Genomic DNA, 22,438 nt, shown 5'->3' with positions numbered 1-22,438 from the left:
GCTCCTCGGTGTACCAGGGGGCTCGCTTGAGACGGGGCCGGAGAGGGCGTCGGGGAGCTATCTCATCAATGGCAGTCAGCAGTCTGTTATGCCAGTCACTGACCAGGCCATTGAGAGAAGTGCCGGGAGGCATTGGTTCCCGCAGAGCATTCCGGAATCCTATTGGATCCATAAGTCTCCATAAGTCTTCATTAGAAGGCAAGATATTACGGCTAAAGCTCACTTACTTGAGACACATCATGCGATCAAACTCGCTAGAAAAATAATTAATGCTCGGCATGGTCAGCGGCAAAAGGAAACGTGGTCGCCAAAGAATCCGCTCTCTCGACACGATCAAAGCCGATAAAGGGATGACCACGAACCAACTAAAAGAAGCAGCCAGAGACAGGGGCGCATGGCGAAGACTTTCCCATAGAATCACCGAGGGTTGGATACGACTGAACGGATAACATCATCATAATTAGTTGGCTACCTGTGCCAAATGTGAGATGGCGTGGTAGTTGGCAGGGTTGTGCAGGTCCAAAGATGGATTTTTCAATAGTGGTCAAACCACCACCTCCTTCAGCCTCCCCAGGAAAGTCCCTAAGGACAGGGGCTGATTTATTATAACTCCCTTTCAAGAGCCATGAGGGTCAGTGGGGCAAGTGGTTGGACCTCATTGAAGGTAGCAGCCTATCCACATTTCTGAAAGCCCCCTGAAGCTGTCAAAGTCCTCACCTGAAGATAGCCAAGAGGCCTCCAGTTCACTTACTGTATCATCTGTTGTGGGGGAAGGTCATGGTGGAGAAACAAGAGGTTATCTGTGAATATAGACATGATGGATCAGTAGATCAGCTGCAATAAGGAATTTTGAATATTGGAAATGGTATGCTTTAATGAATTTGGGAGGAATGGGAAGGATATAATTGAAGCTGGAGCCGCTGTCACAATACATTTTAAGCACCACTTGACCCTTTGTGTGTTTTTTTCAGCATTGTAATTAAGCATAATAGCATCAGTTTGGTGCACATCACTGCAAAACTCTTAATCTATTGTGTCCTTATTGCAGGTTTAATGTTGCCGCTGATGGCCTTTGCGCTTACCTGGATGATGATGTCAGTTCAACATTTTGCGACTCGCAGCGATACTGGATATGCAGTAAATCTTTCTGAAAGAGAAAGATTTCTCAGAACAAAAGGCATTATAGTTTACACTACCCTTTCTCCACTTTTTACCATTGAGAATCCCTTGAAATATTCTTTAGAATCATAGAATAATAGAGTTGGAAGGGATCCCCTGGGTCATCTAGTCCAGTGGTCCCCGACCGTTTTATCACCGGGGGCCAGTCAACGCTTGACAATTTCACTGAGGCCCAGGGGTAGGGTAGTCAATCAATCAATTTTATTTACGGTCATAGACCAGCCAGTAAAAAACATAAAATTACAAATATAACATCAATTATAAATGGGCAAAAACTAAGAAATAAGAACAGTTGTATATGGATCCAATATAAAAGCACTAGGGAACAGGGTTGGTCCAGCTCTGCCTTATTTTTATAGCTACCCAAGCAAATCTAGCAATAATTTTTGTTAGATCTTTATTTGTGTCTGAAAGTAGTAGCTTAAGGTTGAGCTACTAACGAGGTAGGACGCAGGGCGGCTCTCTCTCTACTCAGGATTATAACATTAACAGCTGAGACTTTTATCTTAATTGAGTCAGCACAGTGAGATGATTTTAGGAGCTCCGTCTTCTGCTTTGGAATTTTAACTATTTGTTTCGGCTAGCTGAGTACAAAGATAAGGACTCCCTACCGAGACCTTCCTACCTCTCGTTCTCGCTTTCCACCCCACCCACGTATGCCGTAAAACCTTGCAAAACCTTGCAAAACCTCTATAGAAAATAATTCTGGAAGCTTAGTCTGGAAGTCTGGAAGTCTGAATGCCGGAAGATATTAGTAGTTGCTGATTTGTAGTAGGATATTTTACTTTAATGAGCACTGCAATGGGTGGAAGTAAGAGGAGAAGAGACGCAGAGGGGGATAGCAAAGAGGAGGAGGTGGTTTTGCCAGCTAACAAACAAAAGAAAATTGATGATTTTTTTAAAAAGAAAGGATCCACAGCATTTAACGTGCCAGTCCCAAATCACTATTCAACTTTGTCAGTAAGGCAAGACAACTCCAGCGGACCACAGCCCCAAATTGAGAGGAAGATTGGGAATGAGAAGCCCGAAATCAGCTATGAGGAGATAAGCTCTGAGGAGACTGGAGCCAGCTTAATAGCAAGATATGCAACTCTGACCGCAAGTACTGTATCGAGTATTTTTGATATGGTAGGAGATATCAAAAAGGACTTGAGGGATCTCTCTCTAAAAATTGAACCATTAATAAATGTGGTACAGTCAATACAAGGAAGTAATGCCCAGCACTTCACTAAGCCATTAGAGAGGAAGCCTGGAAGTATTGGTTGGTCAACAGCTCAGACTACCCAACCACAGTCTCATACCCAGAAGCTTATTCTCCAAAAAGAAAAAATTTGCCTGACAGTCTGCCCACAAGGAGGATTCCTACCACCATGGGCCCCACTAAGAATAGCAATAAGACATCTGAGCAACATCTTAAGGAGACCACTATATTCCATCAACCTGATTGCAACGGAGTTGCTAAACAGCCCGAAACAAACAACAAAAGTAGTATTAACTTTTAGTTCTGCAGCAATCCCTAGGCTGTTGATGAGGCAGAAGGAAAGGCTAAATAGGATGGGGCTGTTCCCTTGTAGGGTATTTAAGAACAATGATATCATGCCTCTTTTAATCTATAAACATCAGCTGAAAGAAGAATCAGTTCTGAAACATATCCCAGCAGCTTTGAATAAAAATTTATCAGAACAGACACTGACTAATCAAAGTAAAAATAATGGACAAAAAGAGACAGAGAGTGGGACATTTTATCTGGAAAACTCGATAGAAGAAGATCTTTTAAAGTCTTTTGGAAAACTGCCCAAGGTTGAACAGGATGTAATAACATCACGCTTGAAGGATCTTGGGGCTAAGTTAGAAGAAGTAGCGACCAGCGTAAACAGAATGGAAATGGCCTATACAACCCCTTATGAAAATGCTAGTACAATGATGGAATCAGCTCAGCCCATTGATGTGAATCTGGATGTGCCTTCCATACATAAGAACACCAGTGACTGTGTTGGACAACTACCCCAGATGTTGCCTAATAATAATTCGCCACAGAAACATCAACACATCATGGGGAGCGAATCTTTGCCACCAAAGAATGGATGTGTTTTCAATGATCAAGATGGTCAACTGGATCTTATCACTTTGGACTGACTAGATAAGCAAGATCTGAGGGAAGAGGTTGTGGGAGGGCAGGACCTTACCTTGATATCATGGAACACCAGAGGTTGGATTATTAGGAAAACTGATCCACAAGTCTCCAAGTTTCTTAACTCCTATGATGTTATCATGGTTCAGGAGACATGGCTTCTAGATTCCCCATATTTACCTGGCTATAAGTCATTTGATCTTCCAGCACAGGCTTCTATGCATGGTAGAGCAAAAGGGGGGCTAGCCATTTTAGTGTCCACTCAGCTAACGATAAAATCAGAATCATTGTCTAATTTTGGTCAGCTAGCCATGGCTGTGATCTTGTCATTCCAACAGATGAAATACTTGCTTGTAAATGTATACTTTCCCCCAGGGGGAACAAAAGCAGAAGTGGAGGCTACCTAGGAGGGCTTTGAGAACTATGTAAGTCAACTAATGCACGCTCATCCCTTTGCATTTTTTATACTTGGAGGAGACTTCAATGCTAGGATGGGTTATGATGATTGTGCCCTATATGCTGGCTATAATTTACATGTACCTGAAATTGACATACCTGAGCCTTTACTTGCAAGAGTGTTCAAAGACACCAAATACAACTATGCTGGACTTATGTTGGCTCAGATGGCACATAGATTGGATTTAGTTATTTTAAATGGTGCAGCTATTGAGGACCATCCAGCTGAGTTTACATTTTGGGCTGGGGATAAAATGAGTACAATTGATTATATAATTGTCTCTAAAAATCTGATACAAGTTCTGAGGTCATTTGAGGTTTCATCCTTCTATGATAGTGACCATTTCCCCTTAGTAATATTCTGTACTCTTCCATTTAATCGGCTTCGGTTAACCCAGTGCTTTGAGGGTCTTGCAGTTGATGAGAACTGTCTACCAAGAATTAAATGGAACATCAAGACAGACAAAATAATTAATGACCTGTTTAGCCTAACATCTTTTATAAACAAAACAAAAGAATTTCTATCTAACTCTGAAAGCACCTCAATCCTAAACAGGTACGAAAGCTTGATTGAGGTCTTTCAGGATGCATTATCTAATGCTATGCAATGTAAAAATAAGCAGACAAACAGCCATTACAATACTTGGTTCGATGGAGAATGTAGAGCCATAAAACGGGCCCTAAGAGATAAATACATATATTATAGAACCGATCCCTCTGATGTTATAGGAAATGAGATCAAGCAATTAAAACAGAAGTATAAAAGTGTGATACTTGTTAAAAAGAAGAAGGCTGCTAGAGAAGCCTGGGAACAAATCAGGCAAGCTGTTCTTGATAAAAACTCATCTTGGTTCTGGAAACTAGTGTCTGATTGTAAAGTAAAATCAGTTTCAGCTTCAACCATCCCACCGGGAATATGGGAAGCACATTATAAGGCGCTATACTCTTCATTAGAGATAAAGCTAATTCAGGCAACAGATGTGGGAGAGCTGACCAGGATACCGGAATGGCCACAAGTTAATCACTCTGAAGTCAGGAAGCTCATTGGTACCCTTAAATCAGGGAAAGCCCCTGGCTATGATTTAGTACCTCCTGAACTAATTAGAAGGAACATAGAATGGTGGGTGCCAGTATTGGCTAAGTTGTTTACAACAATTGATAGAACAGGTATCCTTCCAAAAGGTTGGGAAGTAGCAGTGGTGGTACCCATATACAAGAGAGGAAATAGGAAGGAACCCCAAAACTACAGACCAATAAGCCTCCTCAGCACCATAAGTAAGCTCTATGCTAGGCACCTATGCTGGAAATATAGAGACTGGCTAGAAGAAGAGAACATCCTAGCAGAGGAACAAGGAGGCTTTAGGGAAGGACATTCCACACTGGATCATTGTATGCTGGTAGATCACCTAATAGCTAAATACTCCTCAAAGAAATCAACCTCCCTTTATATCTCATTTATTGATTTTAAATCTGCATTTGACTCTATTCCAAGAGATCTGTTATGGGCCAAATTAGGCAGGACCTCCATAGACAGGAGGCTACTTGTGCTTATTAAAAAACTACATGAAAATACTGCCATAAGAGTTAAATGTAGCCCTCAAGGACATCTCACAGATTTAATCAAGACAACAAAGGGAGTTAAGCAGGGATGTATATTGGCCCCCCTTCTATTTAATTACTTTATTAATGACATTGGCAGCTATCTCAAAAACCCAAATTTCCATCCTCCAAAAATCAGTGGAAAACACATTTCATTTTTGCTTTATGCCGATGATCTAGCCTTATTCTCTAGGACTCCCATAGGAATGAGAAGAGCTTTGAGTGCCTTAAACTTGTACTGCCAAGCAAACTACCTTGAAGTGAACCACAATAAAACTCAGGTGATGGTTTGTGGAAAGAGGCCAAAATCTCACATTTGGGTAGGGTAGTCTTTTGCTGAGGGATGTCGCTGCCGCCGCCGCCGGCTAAACCCCTGCTCCACTTGCTTTCCCACCGGCGCCCCTGACTTCCCGCCACCCGATGGGGGGCACTACCAGCAGCAGCTGCACAGTGCCATTCCGAGGGGGAGCCCCTGCCACGGCGGCCGCTGGAGAACACCAAAAGTGAGCTGGCAGCAGAGTGGCAGGGCAGCAGCTGGGAAGGAGGACAAGGAGGAGCCACGGCCTCGTACCGACTGATCTACGAACCGGTCCCGGTCCCTGGACCGGGAGTTGGGGATCACTGATCTAGTCCAATCCCCTGCACTATGCAGTACACTCACAACCCTGTCAGTCATCCAGTATAACCTGCCACCCCCTTGAGCCTTCACAGAATCAGCCTCTCTGCCAGATGGCTATCCAGCCTCTGTTTAAAAACCTCCAAAGATGGAGAATCTACCACCTCTTTTACAGAATTTTAAAAACCTTTCCTTTCCTCTCCCCACAACAGACACCCTGTGAGGGAGGTGAGGCTGAGAGAGCCCTGATATTACTGCTTGGTCAAAACAGCTTTATCCCCCAAGGATGCTGGTTTTCTGTGGGGAGTGTGACGTGTAGGGCAGATGGAGGAAGGAAGGAGGGGAGGGAGGAAGATCAGTCAGTGGTGACCTGGAGGCTGGCATCACTGAACCTCCCTGGGGAGCAATGTCACAGAGTCCCATCCAAACAGCTCTTTTCTCTAGGGTAGCGATCCCCAACCTGTGGGCTGCAGACCACATGTGGTCCTTCGACTAATTGGAGGTGGGCCCCGAAGGACGCTTTCACCCCCCCCGGCCCTTTACAACACACTTTGGGTGTCCTTGTCTCCCATCACTCCCAGATGGGACCATCTCGTTGCAGAGAAACAAGCTCAGGGTTCCCATTGATTTGTTATTGTCATGAGTTAAAATTTCCATGAAAATAAAATGTTCCTGTATCGGCTCCTTAGGGCCTGCAAAAAGGAGCTCCTCCGCTAGGCATTTAGTTGAGACCAGGCACAACCAACAGCAAATGAAGGGCCCCCGCTCCCCCCCTTCCTCCCAGAACTCCACCAGAGCACTCTGGACCTGTTGTGGTATTGCACTGTTGCATCATTATACTATTTTATTATATTGTTATACTGTTATATTGTTACAATATATTCTGTTATATTGTTACAACCACTGTTAGTAATTACTGTATGTTTTTTAACGAAGACTGTTTCATGTATTGTTGATTAGTTTAATGTAAACCGCCCTGATTTGGCTGCGAGCTGCGGCCCAAAGTCACCTTATGCAGCCGGGCTAAGGCCTCATCTGATATTGCGGCAACTCTTAAATAAATAATGATGATGATGATGATGATGATATTATCCGTTCATTCTTGTCCAACCCTCGGCGATTCTACAGGAAAGTCTTTGCCATGTGCCCCTGTCTCTAACTGCTTCAAAATAAATAAATAAATAAATAAGAAGAAATACTTAATCTTTATATCTCACCCTTCTTGTGGAGCTCAGGGTGGGTAACAGCACAACAATATCCAAACAGTAAAAGCATAAAAACCTTTTAAAATAATCTCCGTTAAACGTAAAGGTATCCCCTGTGCAAGCACCGAGTCATGTCTGACCCTTAGGTTGACGCCCTCCAGCGTTTTCATGGCAGACTCAATACGGGGTGGTTTGCCAGTGCCTTCCCCAGTCATGACCGTTTACCCCCCAGCAAGCAAGCTGGGTACTCATTTTACCGACCTCGGAAGGATGGAAGGCTGAGTCAACCATGAGCCGGCTGCTGGGATTGAACTCCTAGCCACATGGGCGAAGCTTTCAGACAGCTGCCTTACCACTCTGGGCCACAAGAGGCCCCTTAGGTATTACCAGTTTCTTTAAATAAAATAAAGAAGCCTTCCTGTGGCAGTGGAAGAAAACTGCAGGGAAATTTTCCATTTGGATACACCATTGCGACCAAGATCTCCTCTGCTTTTGCATCGGCCAACAGTTTGCTGTGCTTTAATGCCTCTAGAGTTCTTCCTGGCCCTGGAAGAACTGATTCCCTCCCCCTTCTAAATGCTACTCGTGCATATGTGCTGTCCTCACCTTTTCTGTCTCTGTCTCAATCACAGCCAGGGAAGAGCCATGGGAAGCACAAAAACTTTGGCTGGAAGTCCAGTTTTCTTCTTCCTCTGAGAAGAAGTAGCATTTCCCTTCATAGTTAAGCCACCAGGGAGGGCAGGCTGGACGGCAGGTTTCAGAGACATCCACCGCACAGTACTGCTGCTTAGATCCTCTCCCTTTCAGACTGCATGTCTGCTGCCTTACCACTGCGCCACAAGAGGCTCTATTGACACTGTTACCAGTCTGTAAACCAGAGCTCCACATATGCATCCCTAGCAACTGCATCTTCTTTTGTTGTACACACAGTTCCTTATCCATCTTGGAGCAGTTGCTCCCATGCCTACCTCCAAATTTGTGTATCACCTAGCTGGATGAAGGTGCTTGCGTTTCTTGGTGATCCTCAGGTCCCCCCTAGGGTCTGGCGTTCCTGCACTTATACTTATCCTGGACACTTGAGTCTGATCTTGCCTTGAGCAGGGGGGTTAGACTAGATCGCCTGTATGTCCCAACTCTGATTCTGTGAACCTCCCTGGGGCACATGCTGCATAGAGTCAACCCAACCCCCCTCCCCCCCCCCAAAGCAGCCCTTTTCTCCAGCGGAACTGAACTTTGCAGTCTGGAGAGGAGCTGTCATTCCAGGGGATCCCCAGGTCTCACCTGGAGGCTGGCATCACTGAAGCTCTCTGGAGCACAGTGCCACAGAGTCCACCCCTCTCAAGCTGCCCTTTTCACCAGGGGAACTGAGCTCTGTGGTCTGGAGAAGAACTATATTTATGGAATCCCAGAGATTCCTTAATGCCCTGCGGGACCCGATGCCCTCCGGCAACTCGTTGTCAGCCTTGGTGGAGGACTGGAAGTCCCGCCTGATGGCCGCTATCGACACGATTGCTCCTAGGCGCCCTCTCCGCCTTCGCCTCAAACAGGCTCCGTGGTTTTCCCAGGAGCTCCGGGAGAGGAAGAAGGAAGTGAGACGGCTTGAGCGAGTGTGGAGGAAGACTCGCGACGAAGTGACAAGGACAACTCATCGCACGCTTATGAAGGCGTATGAGAACGCAGTGAAAGCGGCAAAACGAGACTTCTATGCTGCAGAAATCGCGTCCGCAAGCTCTCGCCCGGCACAACTGTTTAGAGTGATTAGGTCACTTACCGCCCTTGAAGAAGGGCACCCAAAATTAAGGGAACTGGATCTGAGCTGTGGGGCATTTTCAAGCTATCTTGTGGATAAGGTTCTATCACTCCGCCGCGACCTACCTGCCACGATTGATACAGTTAGCGAACTGGAAGCTCCGTGGTCGCTGAGGGGGTTAGTGTTTGATGGTTTTAGGCGGCTCTCTTTAACTGAAGTGGACAAGTTACTAGGATCAGTGAGGGCCACCACAGTCCCTTGGATCCCTGTGCGTCTTGGTTGCTTACAGCGCGACCAACGGATAGGAGGCCCCCTGAGGGAGATTATGAACCTCTCTTTGACATCTGGAGAGTTCCCAGGGGTGGCTTAAGGAAGCTGTGGTTTGCCCTCTGCTGAAACAACCATCGCTGGACAGGCAGGACCCCGCCAGCTACCGCCCTGTCTCGCATCTTGCGTTTCTAGGGAAGGTAGTAGAGCGGGCCGCAGCAGACCAGCTCCTAGTTTTCTTGGAGGAAACTTTGGCCCTCAACCCATACCAGTCTGGTTTCCGTCCTGGCCATAGGGTGGAGACCGTGCTGGTCGCTCTGACGGATGATATCCGACGCCAGCTGGATTGAGGCGGGTCCACTATTCTCGTGTTATTAGATCTGTCGGCCTCATTTGATGTGGTCGACCACTAGCTATCGGTTCACCGCCTCGCCAGGACCGGAATTAGTGGGACTGCGCTGCAATGGCTGGCCTCCTTCCTCCGGAACCGGACACAGGGTGGCAGTGGGGGATGAACTATCGGATCCCTGCGAACTCCCCTGTGGGGTTCCGCAGGGGGTGGTACTCTCCCCTACGTTGTTCAACATCTACATGCGGCCTCTGGCCAAGTTGGTTCGGGGTTATGGGCTAGGGTGACATCAATATGCAGATGACACCCAGCTCTATCTCCTAATGGGCGGCCGGCCAGACTTCCCCCCCCCCCCAGATACATTTGCCAGTTGTTTGGAAGCAGTGGCTGGATGGCTCAGGCAGAGTCGCCTGAAACTCAACCCCTCCAAGACGGAGGTCCTGTGGCTGGGCAGAAGAGGGCAGGATCAGGAAGGGCGCCTTCCATGCCTAAATGGTGTACAATTAACATCTACACCAGTGGTCAGGAACTTGGGAGTGACTTTTGATGCCTCCCTGTTTATGGAGGCTCAAGTCACGAAAGTAGCCCAGACGGCTTTTTTTCATCTTCGCCAGGCCCGGCTACTAGCATCCTATCTGTCCTCGGAACACCTAGCCACTGTGATCCATGCAACGGTCACTTCCAGACTAGACTACTGTAACTCGCTCTACACAGGCCTACCCTTGACTCTGATCCGGAAGTTACAGCTGGTACAAAATGCGGCAGCTAGTGTCCTCACTAGGACACCTTGGAGGGCCCATATTCAGCCGGTACTCCGTCATCTTCATTGGTTACCAGTCTGTTGCCGGGTCAAGTTTAAGGTGTTGGTCTTAACCTTTAAGGCCATACGCGGCTTAGGTCCTACTTAACTGCGGGACCGTTTGGTTGCTTATGCCCCCCGCAGGGCTCTCTGCTCTGCGGGTATGAATCTACTGACTGTCCCAGGCCCCTGGGATGTTCGCCTGGCCTTGACCAGGGCCAGGGCCTTTTCGGTCCTGGCCCCAACCTGGTGGAATGAGCTAAGAGCCCTGTTGTAACTACCATCTTTCCGCAGGGCCTGTAAGACAGAGCTCTTCCGCCAGGCCTTCGGTTAAGGCCAGGGCAGAGCCCGGGTTCCATCCAAGATCCCTAATCCATTGGCCAGTCTTTCTCTCCTGTCTCTCTTACAGAATTAACGTCCAACCTCTCTCTGAACAAATGGGGAAAGTTATAGAATAGAATGCCATCTTTTATAGTAATAATGGGGTATTTATGGGATTTTATGTGATTTTACTTTGATTTTATATTTTATTGTGAACCGCCATGAGACCTTTTGGCGAACGGCAGTATATAAATCCAATCATAAATAAAATAAATAAACATGCAACTGTTCTTGATTTACTTTGATATTGAACTGAACTGAAGAAGATACAGGCCGAAACATTTTCAGTTCTTCAAGCAACTTCTATCAATTAAATATTTTCATTGAAGGAAGAAACTGTAACAAGTTTATGAACTGATGTTTTTTGTTCTTTGCCAACCACCATTTTCATGTTTGATTGTAACATGCAACTGTTCTTGATTTATTTTGATATTGAACTGAACTGAAGAAGGTACAGTCCAAAACATTTTCAGTTATTCAAGCAACTTCTATCAATTAAATATTTTCATGGAAGGAAGAAACTGTGACAAGTTTATGAATTGATGTTTATTATCATTGGTATTTACTGACACACAATAGTTCTCTTTTGTTTCCCACCTGGAACCTGGCATCCCTGCACCTCCATGGGGTCCAAAGTCAAAGAGTCCCCCACTCCCCTTCCCCCTCCCTACCAGCTGTTTTCTCCAGAAGAATTACTGCCTGGAGATTAGTTGTTATTCCTAAAGATCTCCAGGCCCCACCTGGAGGTTGGTGACCCAGTTGGCTGCACATGGAGGAGGAATGGCTGCTCTTTAACCACGCCACCCCACTGGAGATCAAGATTCAGTGAGGAGGAGGCCCAGCATACCACAATGCAGGATACCACAATCCTAGCACCCGTTGTATTTGGGCTTTGCCCCTAGTCACATATGCACAGTGATCTAGCAATCGGCAGTGAGCTGATAAAATAATTCCTGTCACTTTCCACTACACAGAATTTGTGGATCAGGAAAAGAACATCATCTTCTAATTAGCTGGAGCCTTCACGTGGGTATCTGAAGACATGGGCATGCGCAGGAAGGGTTATACCAGGAATAAAACTTTGTTGGTCTTAAAGGTGCCACCGGACTGAAATGTTGTTGATGTTATCAGAATAAAGCAGCTGCTTTTTGACATACCCACTTAAATAGCAGATTGCACGTTTCAGACTGGATTTTATTGGATTTTAAAACCCCACAGCTTGTTGCAGGTATGAAGGAAATGCTGGGAACGCTGTGGAAAAAAAGAGAAAAGCTTTGGTGAGTTATTTAGGCAACCACTCTGAGAAGGATGCTGAACTTGGGCTTGGTTTGAATTTCCACCCTGTCATGAACGTGGGATGGTGGATGACATTGCTCCAGGCTTACTCTCACGGGGTTGTTCTGAACTGGGGCTCATTAAGAAAGAGGAGGAGGAGAACTTTACACTATCCGAAGGATCCCCAAAATGGCTCGCAAACACCTTTTCCTTCCCAGAACAGAAACCTGGTGAGGTAGGTGGAGCTGAGACAGCTTGAAGAAAACTGCTCTGCAGAGAACCACTTTAAGAGAACTCTGCCTGGCTCAAGGTCACCCAGCTGGCTACATGTGGAGGAGTGAGGAATCAAATTTGGCTCTCTAGATCAGGGGTAGTCAATCTGTGGTCCTCCAGATGTCCATGGACTACAATTCCCATGAGCCCCTGCCAGAAACCGCTGGCAGGGGCTCGTGGGAATTGTAGTCCGTGAACATCTGGAGGACCACAGGTTGACTACCACTGCTCCAGATTAGAGTTTTCCACTCTTTAACCACTACACCATGTTATTAACAACCATGAAAGGCACATGGTTTCTGGGATGCTTCCACACAGGGTGATTTTTTTGTGGTACTCTGGTTGCCGATGTAATTCTATGTGAAACCACCCTTGCAATGCAGATTACAGAGAGCCTGGGATAATAATTTTTCTGTCCACTGTTTTCACACCTGATTTGCATTGATTCACTGCCCACCCTGTTTTATGTCTTTACTTTGAGAAGCATGGATCATGCTGTACACATAACACATCAGCATCCAAAAACATTTAAATACCCACCTACTTACAGACAGCTCTGGAAATTCCCTCCCCTTCTTTTTTTTTTAAAAAATGAGCATGAATAATGCTGGGTAGGAATGCTGGGTATGGCTGCAAAAGTTGGACCATAAGGAAGGCCGAGCGTCAAAGAAATGAGGCTTTTGAACTCTGGTGCTGGAGGCCTTCCCCTCAGGCCTAGAAGCACACCTGGGGCTTTGAATCTAGTATCAGGACATAAAATACCTTCTGCAGCAGCTCAGTTAAAAGGTGAGATACAAGCCACTGGGAGCCAGGTGCCACTGAGAGCTTATGTCCTCACTAGATTAAAAGCCCGTTTGTGAGAATGGGGTTTTAAAGCCCCCCCCCCCCCCGGTGTTCTTCTAGGCCCGAGGGGAAGGCCTCCGTCTTTACTCACGGTGTCCTGCCGCTTCCCCGTGGCTTTCTGTCCTGTCCTGGTGAGTGCCTCGAAGCCTGTCCTGGTGAGGGCCTAGAAACCTTTCTGGCCTGTGCTGGTGAGGGCCTAGATCAGGGGTAGTCAAACCGCGGCCCTCCAGATGTCCATGGACTAAAATTCCCATGAGCCCCTGCCAGCGTTCGCTGGCAGCGAACACTGGCAGGGGCGCATGGGAATTGTAGTCCATGCACATCTGGAGGGCCGCAGTTTGACTACCCCTGGCCTAGATTGTCCCCTCAGCCGGACTGGCCCCGCCCACTGTCTGCCCACTTAGCCCTTAGCCTAATATGAATACAACGAAAGCTGTATAAAGCTGTTTGGTTAATGCTGCCATTTTTAAAAAGTGAGCTTGGTCGATGGAACTCACTTAGAGTGACAGCCCTTTCAACTGGGGGGGGGGGCTCCATCCCCAGTCTGGCTGCTCCCACCACAGCTCTGCTCTGCTCTGAGAGGGCCCCGCAAATCCTTAAACTGGCTCTGGTGACGACCAGTATGGATCAAAACCACAGTGAATAGAGAGACTGGGTTTCATAGGCCTTCCCCTTTGCACCATTCTGCCAACCTAAAATGGCCCAGGAAGCTATTGAGAAACATTATGGATAATATTGGGATGGGACACATGTGATATACTTACACACTTGCATCCACCAGCGAACCATTTATCCAAGTCCATTTCTTCAAAGCGGTATAATTAAGTCCAATCCAGACACCAGTTACCAGTGTGAACTCCTGCCAAGAAGATCAGGAATATGGTCATTCTTAATTTCTTCTGCTATAAGGCTGCCTGGAGAAAAACCGTGCCGTCTTTTCACGGGCTGTTATAGCCATCGTGGTGTAGTGGTTAAGAGTGGCGGCTTCTAATCTGGAGAGCGGGGTTTGATTCCCACTTCAGACCAACACAGCTACCCATTTGATTCTATACCATTATTTCTTGGGGCTACACCTAACAGATTTCCCTTCACCGCCGAGCTATACTTCATAATTGGTTTCAGATATGAGTGCATTATTTAATATTACTGCTTGAAACAGCAGCATTGGCCTTACAGTCATTTCATTCCTGTCTGTCCTGCCAGTATCAGCGGGCAGTGGTGCCAACTGGTCTACATTTCCTCTCTCTCCAGACAGTGAGAAATTGTGGGTAGGTAGTGATTGCTCTTCTTCACTCAATTTAGACCAGGGGTAGTCAAACTGCGGCCCTCCAGATGTCCATGGACTACAATTCCCAGGAGCCCCTGCCAGCGAATGCTGGCAGGGGCTCCTGGGAATTGTAGTCCACGGACATCTGGAGGGCCGCAGTTTGACTACCCCTGATTTAGACCATAAAGGCTCACCATAGAGGCTCTTCTTCACTCGGTTTAAACCATAGAGGCTCAACTTGCCTCTTGTGCTTTAAAACTCATTCTGGACATCGCTGTCTCCCTCCCCACCTGTGGCCATCGCTCTGGCAGTGGTACCCAACACCATCATCTAGCATGAATAGAAGCATAGCTGCTAGCCGGAGCTGAATGGAAGCAAACACATTGATGCTCAGTCCAGATATTCCCAAGATCAAATGACATGGGACACTGGGAACCTATGACTGAATGTGTCCCTTCACCTCAAAATGTGGCCACGGGGTGAAGCCTATGGACTAGGGGAAGGGGAAGTCAACTCTTTCCTTCATTCCGTTTTTTAGAGAGAAGCAACACGGCTGAGATGCTCTACCATCTAATATGCGTGATGTTGCCTGAAACACACACAGTCTTTCCTTTGGAGCCTAAACAGGGAAAACCATCAGGAAATACTGAAATTGCTGTTGTTTTCCTCCTAGAGATGCATTCATATGGCATTTCCCCCTCTTTTGATTTTCAGGCCACAGGGTTCTTCTTACCGTTTCATTCCAGTCCAGTTCCACAAGCATCTGAGCTCGCTTACTGACACAGTCATTGTAGGCCCAGAGCCATTCCCTTTTTTCTTTTGAGAGCCAATAGCACTGCCCCTTTTGTAACACCCAGTTGACGGGACAGAGTTGGCACTTGGAGTCCCCTGGAAGGAGAAGCAGAAAATGATGGTTCCTTAGGCAGTGTGGCCAGATGTTTGCTCATCTCCTACATTTCAAGCCCCTCTGACTCTCTCCCTGCTCTACGCTTTCTCATACGTGATTGGCCTTTGGATCTGTCACTCTCTCCAGGCCTTCCCCAAATTGTTCTTTGTGCACAGAACAGCCTCTTCCCCACCCCATATTCATTAGCTTATGTAAACAATCTTCTTTGAATTCCCTTCAGAATATCCACTTCGCCAGAAAATGCTTTCCTAAACCATTTGAAGAACTCTCATCATCATTCCACGTAATAAAGCTGGGCATGTATGTGCCTGACGCATTTGCTAGGCAGCTGATTGGCGAGCTAGCTGGCTGGCTCACCCAATAAGAGCCAACCGCAGGACTTACCTTGCCCCGTTTCAGCTGCTTCCTCCAGTTTGCCTCGAAGGAGAGGCGCAGCTCCGGGTAAGTGGCCTGTCCTTAATCTGCCTCGGTTTGGAGAGGGAGGTGGGGCAATGAGCCACCTGATGAGGAATACAAGGGGCACCTGCACTGTGGCTTTCCTGGATGCTGACCCTCCTCCCCCTGGTCTCCACTTGACCTTGACATCCATTGTGGTGGGAGTGATTAAACAGTAGTAGGCTCTAATATCAAGAGCCTGGTTTGATCCCCCATGCCTCCTCCATGTGCAGACAGCTAGGTTGCCAACCTCCAGGTGGGGCCTGGAGATCTTCAGGAATAACAACTGATCTCCAGGCACCAGTTTTTTGGGGAAAGCAGCTGGAAGGAGGGGGAGGAAGGGAGAGCAGAGGCCACTCTGGGTCCTATGGGGCTGGTGGGGGGCCTTTACTCCTTCTGCCCCCACCTGGAATCTTGAGGCTGCACCTCCAACCTTCAAGGGGTCACCAACCTCCAGGTGCGACCTGGAGACCTGGAATTGGAGTTCATCTGCAGACTATAGAGATCAGCATCCCAGTGAAAAATTCCTGTTTTGGAGAGGGAATTTTGCTATGACAGCTCATCTCCAGACAACAGGAATCAGACTGTGGCATCGTGCCCAAAGGAGGTTCAGGGATGCCAGCCTCCAGGTGGGAGCTGAGAATCCCCCAGGCTGAAAGCTGTTCTCCAGACTGCAGAGATCAGATCCCCTGGAAGAAAGGGCTGCCTGGGAGGGAGGGACATCTGTGAAGCACTGTGCCACTGTTCAGGAATGCCTGCCTCCAGTTGGGACTTGGGGATCCCCCAGAATGAAGGCTCCTCTCCAGATTGCAGAGATCAGATCCCCTTGAAAACAGCCACTTTGGGGGGCTACTGCCCCCCCCCCCCATCATCTACACAGGTCACCACTAACCTTCCTTCCTTCCCTTTTCTTTCTGTTTGCTCTGTTCTACATCATTTTGCTCTTCTTTTTTCTCTGTCTGTCTGTCTGTCTTCCTCCCTCCCCCCTCCTTCCTTTTCCCACCTGGAGTTCCAAATGCCTGATGTATTCTGGGGTACAACAGGCTTTGCCCCTAGTGTATTTATAATATGATTTAAAGCACCTCAAGCCCGATGGGAAAGAGCTGTTCTGGTATTTGAATAATAATAGTTTCGACCCCATTTTTCCCTATTGATGAAGCAGCTATAGGTTTCCAAATAGAGATTACCATGTCATGTGTACTTCTGCCCTGAAAGACCATTACCTTCTATGCTGCTGTTAAGAGCCTCACAAATGGACCGTCGAAATTGAGTCAGGCCTGTGCCATTGGTGGGTCCCTCAGAGGCACAAGCCTTCTCTTGATTTTTCATAAGTTGTCTGATCTGAAAAACTTTAACAAACATTTCCATTTAGGTCTACAATCCCCATGAGGAGTGTGTGTGTGTGTGTGTGTGTTAAGAGGGGCTTTGGTGCTGTTCGATGTATTTTCTGCAGGGCCGGATTTTCCGATAGGCTAACTAGGCTTCGGCCTAGGGCCTCAAGATCAAGAGGGGCCTATATTCCACATTTTTTATAAATCACAACATTTCATTTAACTTATTGATATATATCATAGAATCACAGAATCAGAGAGTTGGAAGGGGCCATACAGGCCATCTAGTCCAACCCCCTGCTCAACGCAGGATCAGCCCAAAGCATCCTAAAGCATCCAAGAAAAGTGTGTATCCAACCTTTGCTTGAAGACTGCCAGTGAGGGGGAGCTCACCACCTCCTTAGGCAGCCTATTCCACTGCTGAACTACTCTGACTGTGAAACATTTTTTCCTGATATCTAGCCTATATCGTTGTACTTGTAGTTTAAACCCATTACTGCGTGTCCTTTCCTCTGCAGCCAAGGGGAACAGTATCCTGCCCTCCTCCGAATGACAACCTTTCAAATACTTAAAGACGGCTATCATGTCCCCTCTCAACCTCCTTTTCTCCAAGCTGAACATTCCCAAGTCCCTCAACCTATCTTCATAGGACTTGGTCCCTTGGCCCCAGATCATCTTCGTCGCTCTCCTCTATATCCCTTTCAATTTTATCACAGTAATGATGTATTTTATTATCTCTCATGTAATGTACAAACTTAAAAATGGGAGGTGAAAGGGCCACATAAGTGGAATAGCCTCGGGCCTCTTTTCATGTAAATCCAGCCCTGATTTTCTGGTGTCTAATTTAGAATGAGAGACTGTCATTTCTAGTCATCACTCATCACAGCTGGTCACTTGTGGGGCTGCTTCCATGCTTAGGTGGGGACAGATGGAGTGTAGTGACAGGGTCTCTGTTAATTTCTCCCAGCATATCTTTGTCTATTAGTCTCTGATCTTGACATTTTAGTTTCCTTTAGTATGTTCTCCCGCCTTGAATAAATCTTTGTTGGTCTTAAAGGTGCTACTGGACTCTGATTTTCTTGTGCTACTTCAGCCCAACACGGCTACTCATTTGAATCAATCCTTATAAACTTAGCTTGCTATTCCTGTAAGAGTGCCAGCTTGGTGTAGTGGTTAGGAGTGTGGACTTCTAATCTGGCAGTTTGATTCCCCACTCCTCATCCACTTGCAGCCAACTGGGTGACCTTGAGCTCCCCACAGTAATGATAAAGCTGTTCTGAGCAGTAATATCAGGGCTCTCTCAGCCTCACCTCCCTCACAGGGTGTCTGTTGTGGGGAGAGGAAAGGGAAGGTGCTCCCTTGAGACTCCTTCAGGTAGAGAAAAGCCACATATAACAACCAGCTCTTCTTCTTCAGTAATCTGAGGGTTCTCTCAGCCTCACCTCCCTCACAGGGGGTCTGTTGTGGGGAGAGGAAAGGGAAGGCGATTGTAAGCCGCCTTGAGACTCCTTCCGGTAGAGAAGGAGTTTGGCCTGATACAAAGATTTCATAGAATCATAGAATAACGGAGTTGGAAGGAATCTCATGGGTCATCCAGTCCAACCCCCCATTTACAGTATGAACTGCTAGTATCATGCCAGATTCTAGCCTGGCTTCATTTTCTCTCACCTGAGTACACTCTGATATTTTTAGCAGTTTCAATTAGAGATTAACAGGAAGTCATTTGTCTCTGAACTGAATCATTGCATGTTTACAAGTTTTTCAGGCTACTCTTAAGATCACAGTTACAAAAACCTGTTTTACAATTTGGACAGTTTATGTTTATTATCAATGTAAGATCGATCAAGTTGGATCATCTTCCGTTCCTAGAGGTGATCAACTGGAAGATGCCCTCGTAAAGCATAAGTAGGGTAGCCAACTGGTCTGGAGAAAAGTGTTAATGGGATGTTCTTTGCCAGGTGATGTTATTTGCCCACAACATGTTGGGAAAAGGTTGGACTGACCGTTTTTACATATGAAGCCTCTGTTGAAGGGACCTGGCAATTTCTTTCACCAGGAGGCTGCTGGCCAACCTCCCCACAAGCACAGCATGAAGGCCGATTTCCCTCTCCAAATGTGGCTTCCTTGGAACTAGGGTTTTCAACAGGCCTGGAGAAGAATGTCCTTTTGCTTTGATCCTACCCCATCCAGTGACACCTTAAATCCCATGTCAGACCCACAGTCCAACAGTAATATTTCTGTCCTGCGGGGATTAAGCTTTGATTTATTAGCCTGCATCCACTTCAAAATGGCCGCCGGGGTTTCCAAAACCTTTCTTTACTCACCCAATATGATTACACCCACCAACAGGATGACAGTCCCGGCCCATCCAATCCATAGAGCAATCTTTTGGCAGCAGGATGAATCTGTAAATAAATGGCGATTCATCTAGCACAAAGAGACACAATCGAGATCCAAAATCATAGCCCTCCACATTAATGCACAGGCGTTACTGTATAAATAAAATTGATAGTACTTTTTCCCTAATTTTGTGGCTGAGAATTTTAAGTCTCGATAAGAAACGGTGACTATAAATAAAGTAGTAGAAGAAGAAGAGTTGGTTCTTATATGCTGCTTTTCTATACCAGAAGGAGTCTCAAAGTGGCTTACAATCTCCTTCCCTTTCCTCTCCCCACAACAGACACCCTGTGGGGTAGGTGAGGCTGAGAGAGCCCTGATATCACTGCTCAGTCAGAACAGCTTTATCAGTGCTGTGGGGAGCCCAAGGTCACCCAGCTGGCTGCATGTGGGGGAGCGCAGAATTGAACCCAGCATGCCAGATTAGAAGTCCGCACACCTAACCACTACGCCAAACATGATTAAATAATTATATAAAGGTAAAGGTATCCCCTGTGCAAGCACCGAGTCATGTCTGACCCTTGGGGTGACGCCCTCTAGCATTTTCATGGCAAAATAATTATATAAGTAAATATAATTAATGTGTCCTCTAACTGTTAAACTGAAATCCCTCTACCTTTAGCAAAGAACTTGAGCAAGAGAGATTTATTTTCACTATATAATTTTTTCACAACTGCAAGTATACATGTGCATCTCTTGCTTCAAAATATAAAACTGCTTAAAAAATATAAAATTACAGTGCTGGAAGCAGCTGACAGGCCAGCTTGTGCTGATGCAGTTAGAGCAGTTCGAAAGCCGAAAAACTGAACTCAATGAAATAATGGAGCTTTGCCTAAAAGTGCTGAGCCTCATCCAATCATAAGGATTCATAATATGGCAGGAGGAAATTATGGCATATAAGACATGCGCAGTTTCAAAAACTGGTTATATAAGCCACACATGCGCTTTGAATTTCTTGCTGCGCCAGAGCTTATGGCCAGTCATATTGCTATGTCAAAAACTTGACCTAATAAGGGCAGGAGGAAACAAGAGTATAAATATTCATAATGTACTCCCTCCACTGAAGGACCGTAGAAAGAGACCTGTTGCTCTGTTCTTCCTTTGCTAGCACAATAAAGTGTTTTCTTTAATCTATATGTATTCTCAGGAATTGCAGGACACAACACCTTTATTGCAGCCCAACACTTACTAACAAAGGAACAGAAAGCTAAAGAAGAACAAATTCAGGGGGTGGAGTTTTCCTCCACTCCTAATCAGATTAGAAACTAGAAAGGATCCTCCGTATGTGTTATCCCGAAGCATAGGATGTCATTTTATCCCTCAGTGGAGATGATGCGGAAGAAAGTTAAAGGGTTCTCTTAGCAAACTGGGGACTTAAGACTCACTCCCTGTCCCAGTTATCCCAAATCTGCCACAGCCATAAAAATCAGTCATGTGGCAGTGTTGGGTGCTGATGTGGATTGGGGTGTGTATTTGTGTGTGTTGTGTTTTCTTCAATTAAAGATGATCCCCAGCCATGGGATGGAGAAAAGACAGGCACAGAAGCCACCCCCTTCCACAAAGCCAGAGCCCCAATCCAAATCCCCCCTCCATTGTGGGACAGCTGTTTAGGGCCAAATTGCACATCTAGTGTTCCTGTCGTGGAATTCCAGGATCACACAACTCTTGGCCCTGAGGTGGCATTTTGGAAACTCACTCATAAATTAAAGAGAATCATCGTTCAAAAGAACAGCAACAATTCTTCATTAAAACATTCCAAAATGCACAAAGGCACAATCAGAATAACAGCATATCCAAAAGAAAATGTGACAGGATTAAATAGAGACTAATTTGACTTTCTATGATGTTATTCACTTGATAGAGGGAAGTCTCTGAGGAAGGGAGCTTTGAGTCTCAACAGCTCATACCTTGAAATTGTTCGTCTCTGAGGTACTCCTGGACTCGAATCTCCGTCTTCTACTGAGAACCAGGATGGCTGCCCTCTGAAACTACATTCATCAGGACCTATCTTTATAACAAAATACCCTCAACTCAATGAAAAAAGGTTCCAGACTTTCACAGGAGGGCAATGCTCAGAGATACATTATCACTAAATTTCGATCTCACTCCCCCCACCCCGAAATCTTATTAATAATTTCTGGAACATGGTCACTTAGTAGGAGCAAAATAAACTTATTTTGAAAAGCTAAAAATAAAATAAATCCACTGTGAATAATTGGGCAAAAAGTGTCCAGAGTATTCCCCACAAAAGAATACTGGCTGATAACCATTAAAGGTTGTATGCAAAACTATCGTTTCACATTCTTTTACTCAGAAAAATGCAAACACAAAGCACAGAGGCTGTACATTTGAACCAAGACTCCTGAAAGAGATACCTTTGGTCCTCTGAACGTGTGAACAACGTGTGGTGGCTTTGTTCCATGGTCTGGTCTTCAATGCCATATATCCCTCTTCATCTTCCATGGCCTGATAATGGTTGTGCTTTAAGCGTCTCAAGAAACAATGTTCAGTCGAGCGCCTATGACATGGGACTCAGGGCTACAGAGGAAATGTGAGCACATTCAGTGTCTCAACTGTGAAACCACAGGGCTTTTGAGTGACCATCTGCAGATCAAAATCTGAAAATACCAGTAGGCTACCTTGTCAGACTAATACTGAATTATGGATACCAGGACTCAAAGGTACACATGACCTACCCTAATGATTTCAATGGTGGAAGCCAATCCAGTGGACTCCTTATTCTTCCTCTGCAATTAAATTAAGTGGGCATTTCAGAGATTATGGAAGTCTGTGGACTTAGGTACTCCTTTGAACACACGTTTGCTTTTGAAAGACCTTTGGATTTGGTCAGATTAGTTTTCCAGAACCTCGTGTTTCATTTGTCTTTAAAACAACATTTTCTCTCTCTCTCTTTCTGTATTACAATTTATTTAAAAATCAAACATGCATAGTAAAATTCATACATATGGATCGAAAAG

General features: G+C 46.0%; 1 protein-coding gene and 1 long non-coding RNA gene across 2 annotated transcripts in view; one reads left to right on the top strand and one right to left on the bottom strand.

Annotated features, from left to right (window-relative positions):
* Nucleotides 1-7,191, top strand: part of LOC143834493 (uncharacterized) — a 42,260-nt gene extending 35,069 nt beyond the window's left edge. Inside the window, exon 14 of the mRNA XM_077331319.1 lies at nt 1,049-7,191. Within this exon, the coding sequence (XP_077187434.1) occupies nt 1,049-1,151 (103 nt within the window). The 3' untranslated portion in view covers nt 1,152-7,191. The remainder of the gene's footprint in view (nt 1-1,048) is intronic.
* Nucleotides 7,192-11,409: 4,218 nt separating this feature from the next.
* On the bottom strand, nt 11,410-22,315 carry LOC143834517 (uncharacterized). Its single transcript, XR_013229791.1, has 6 exons — nt 21,836-22,315; nt 19,388-19,468; nt 16,956-17,081; nt 15,124-15,278; nt 13,888-13,982; nt 11,410-11,983 (listed from the first exon to the last, which is right to left on the bottom strand). It is a non-coding gene; the product is annotated as an uncharacterized LOC143834517 (long non-coding RNA).
* Between the last annotated feature and the right edge of the window lie 123 nt (nt 22,316-22,438).

The sequence above is a fragment of the Paroedura picta genome, chromosome 3 (genome assembly GCF_049243985.1).
Source record: "Paroedura picta isolate Pp20150507F chromosome 3, Ppicta_v3.0, whole genome shotgun sequence".
Lineage (NCBI taxonomy): Eukaryota > Metazoa > Chordata > Lepidosauria > Squamata > Gekkonidae > Paroedura > Paroedura picta.
The sequence above is the reverse complement of the archived record's forward strand: the minus strand, read 5'-3'. Positions and strand labels throughout refer to the sequence as shown.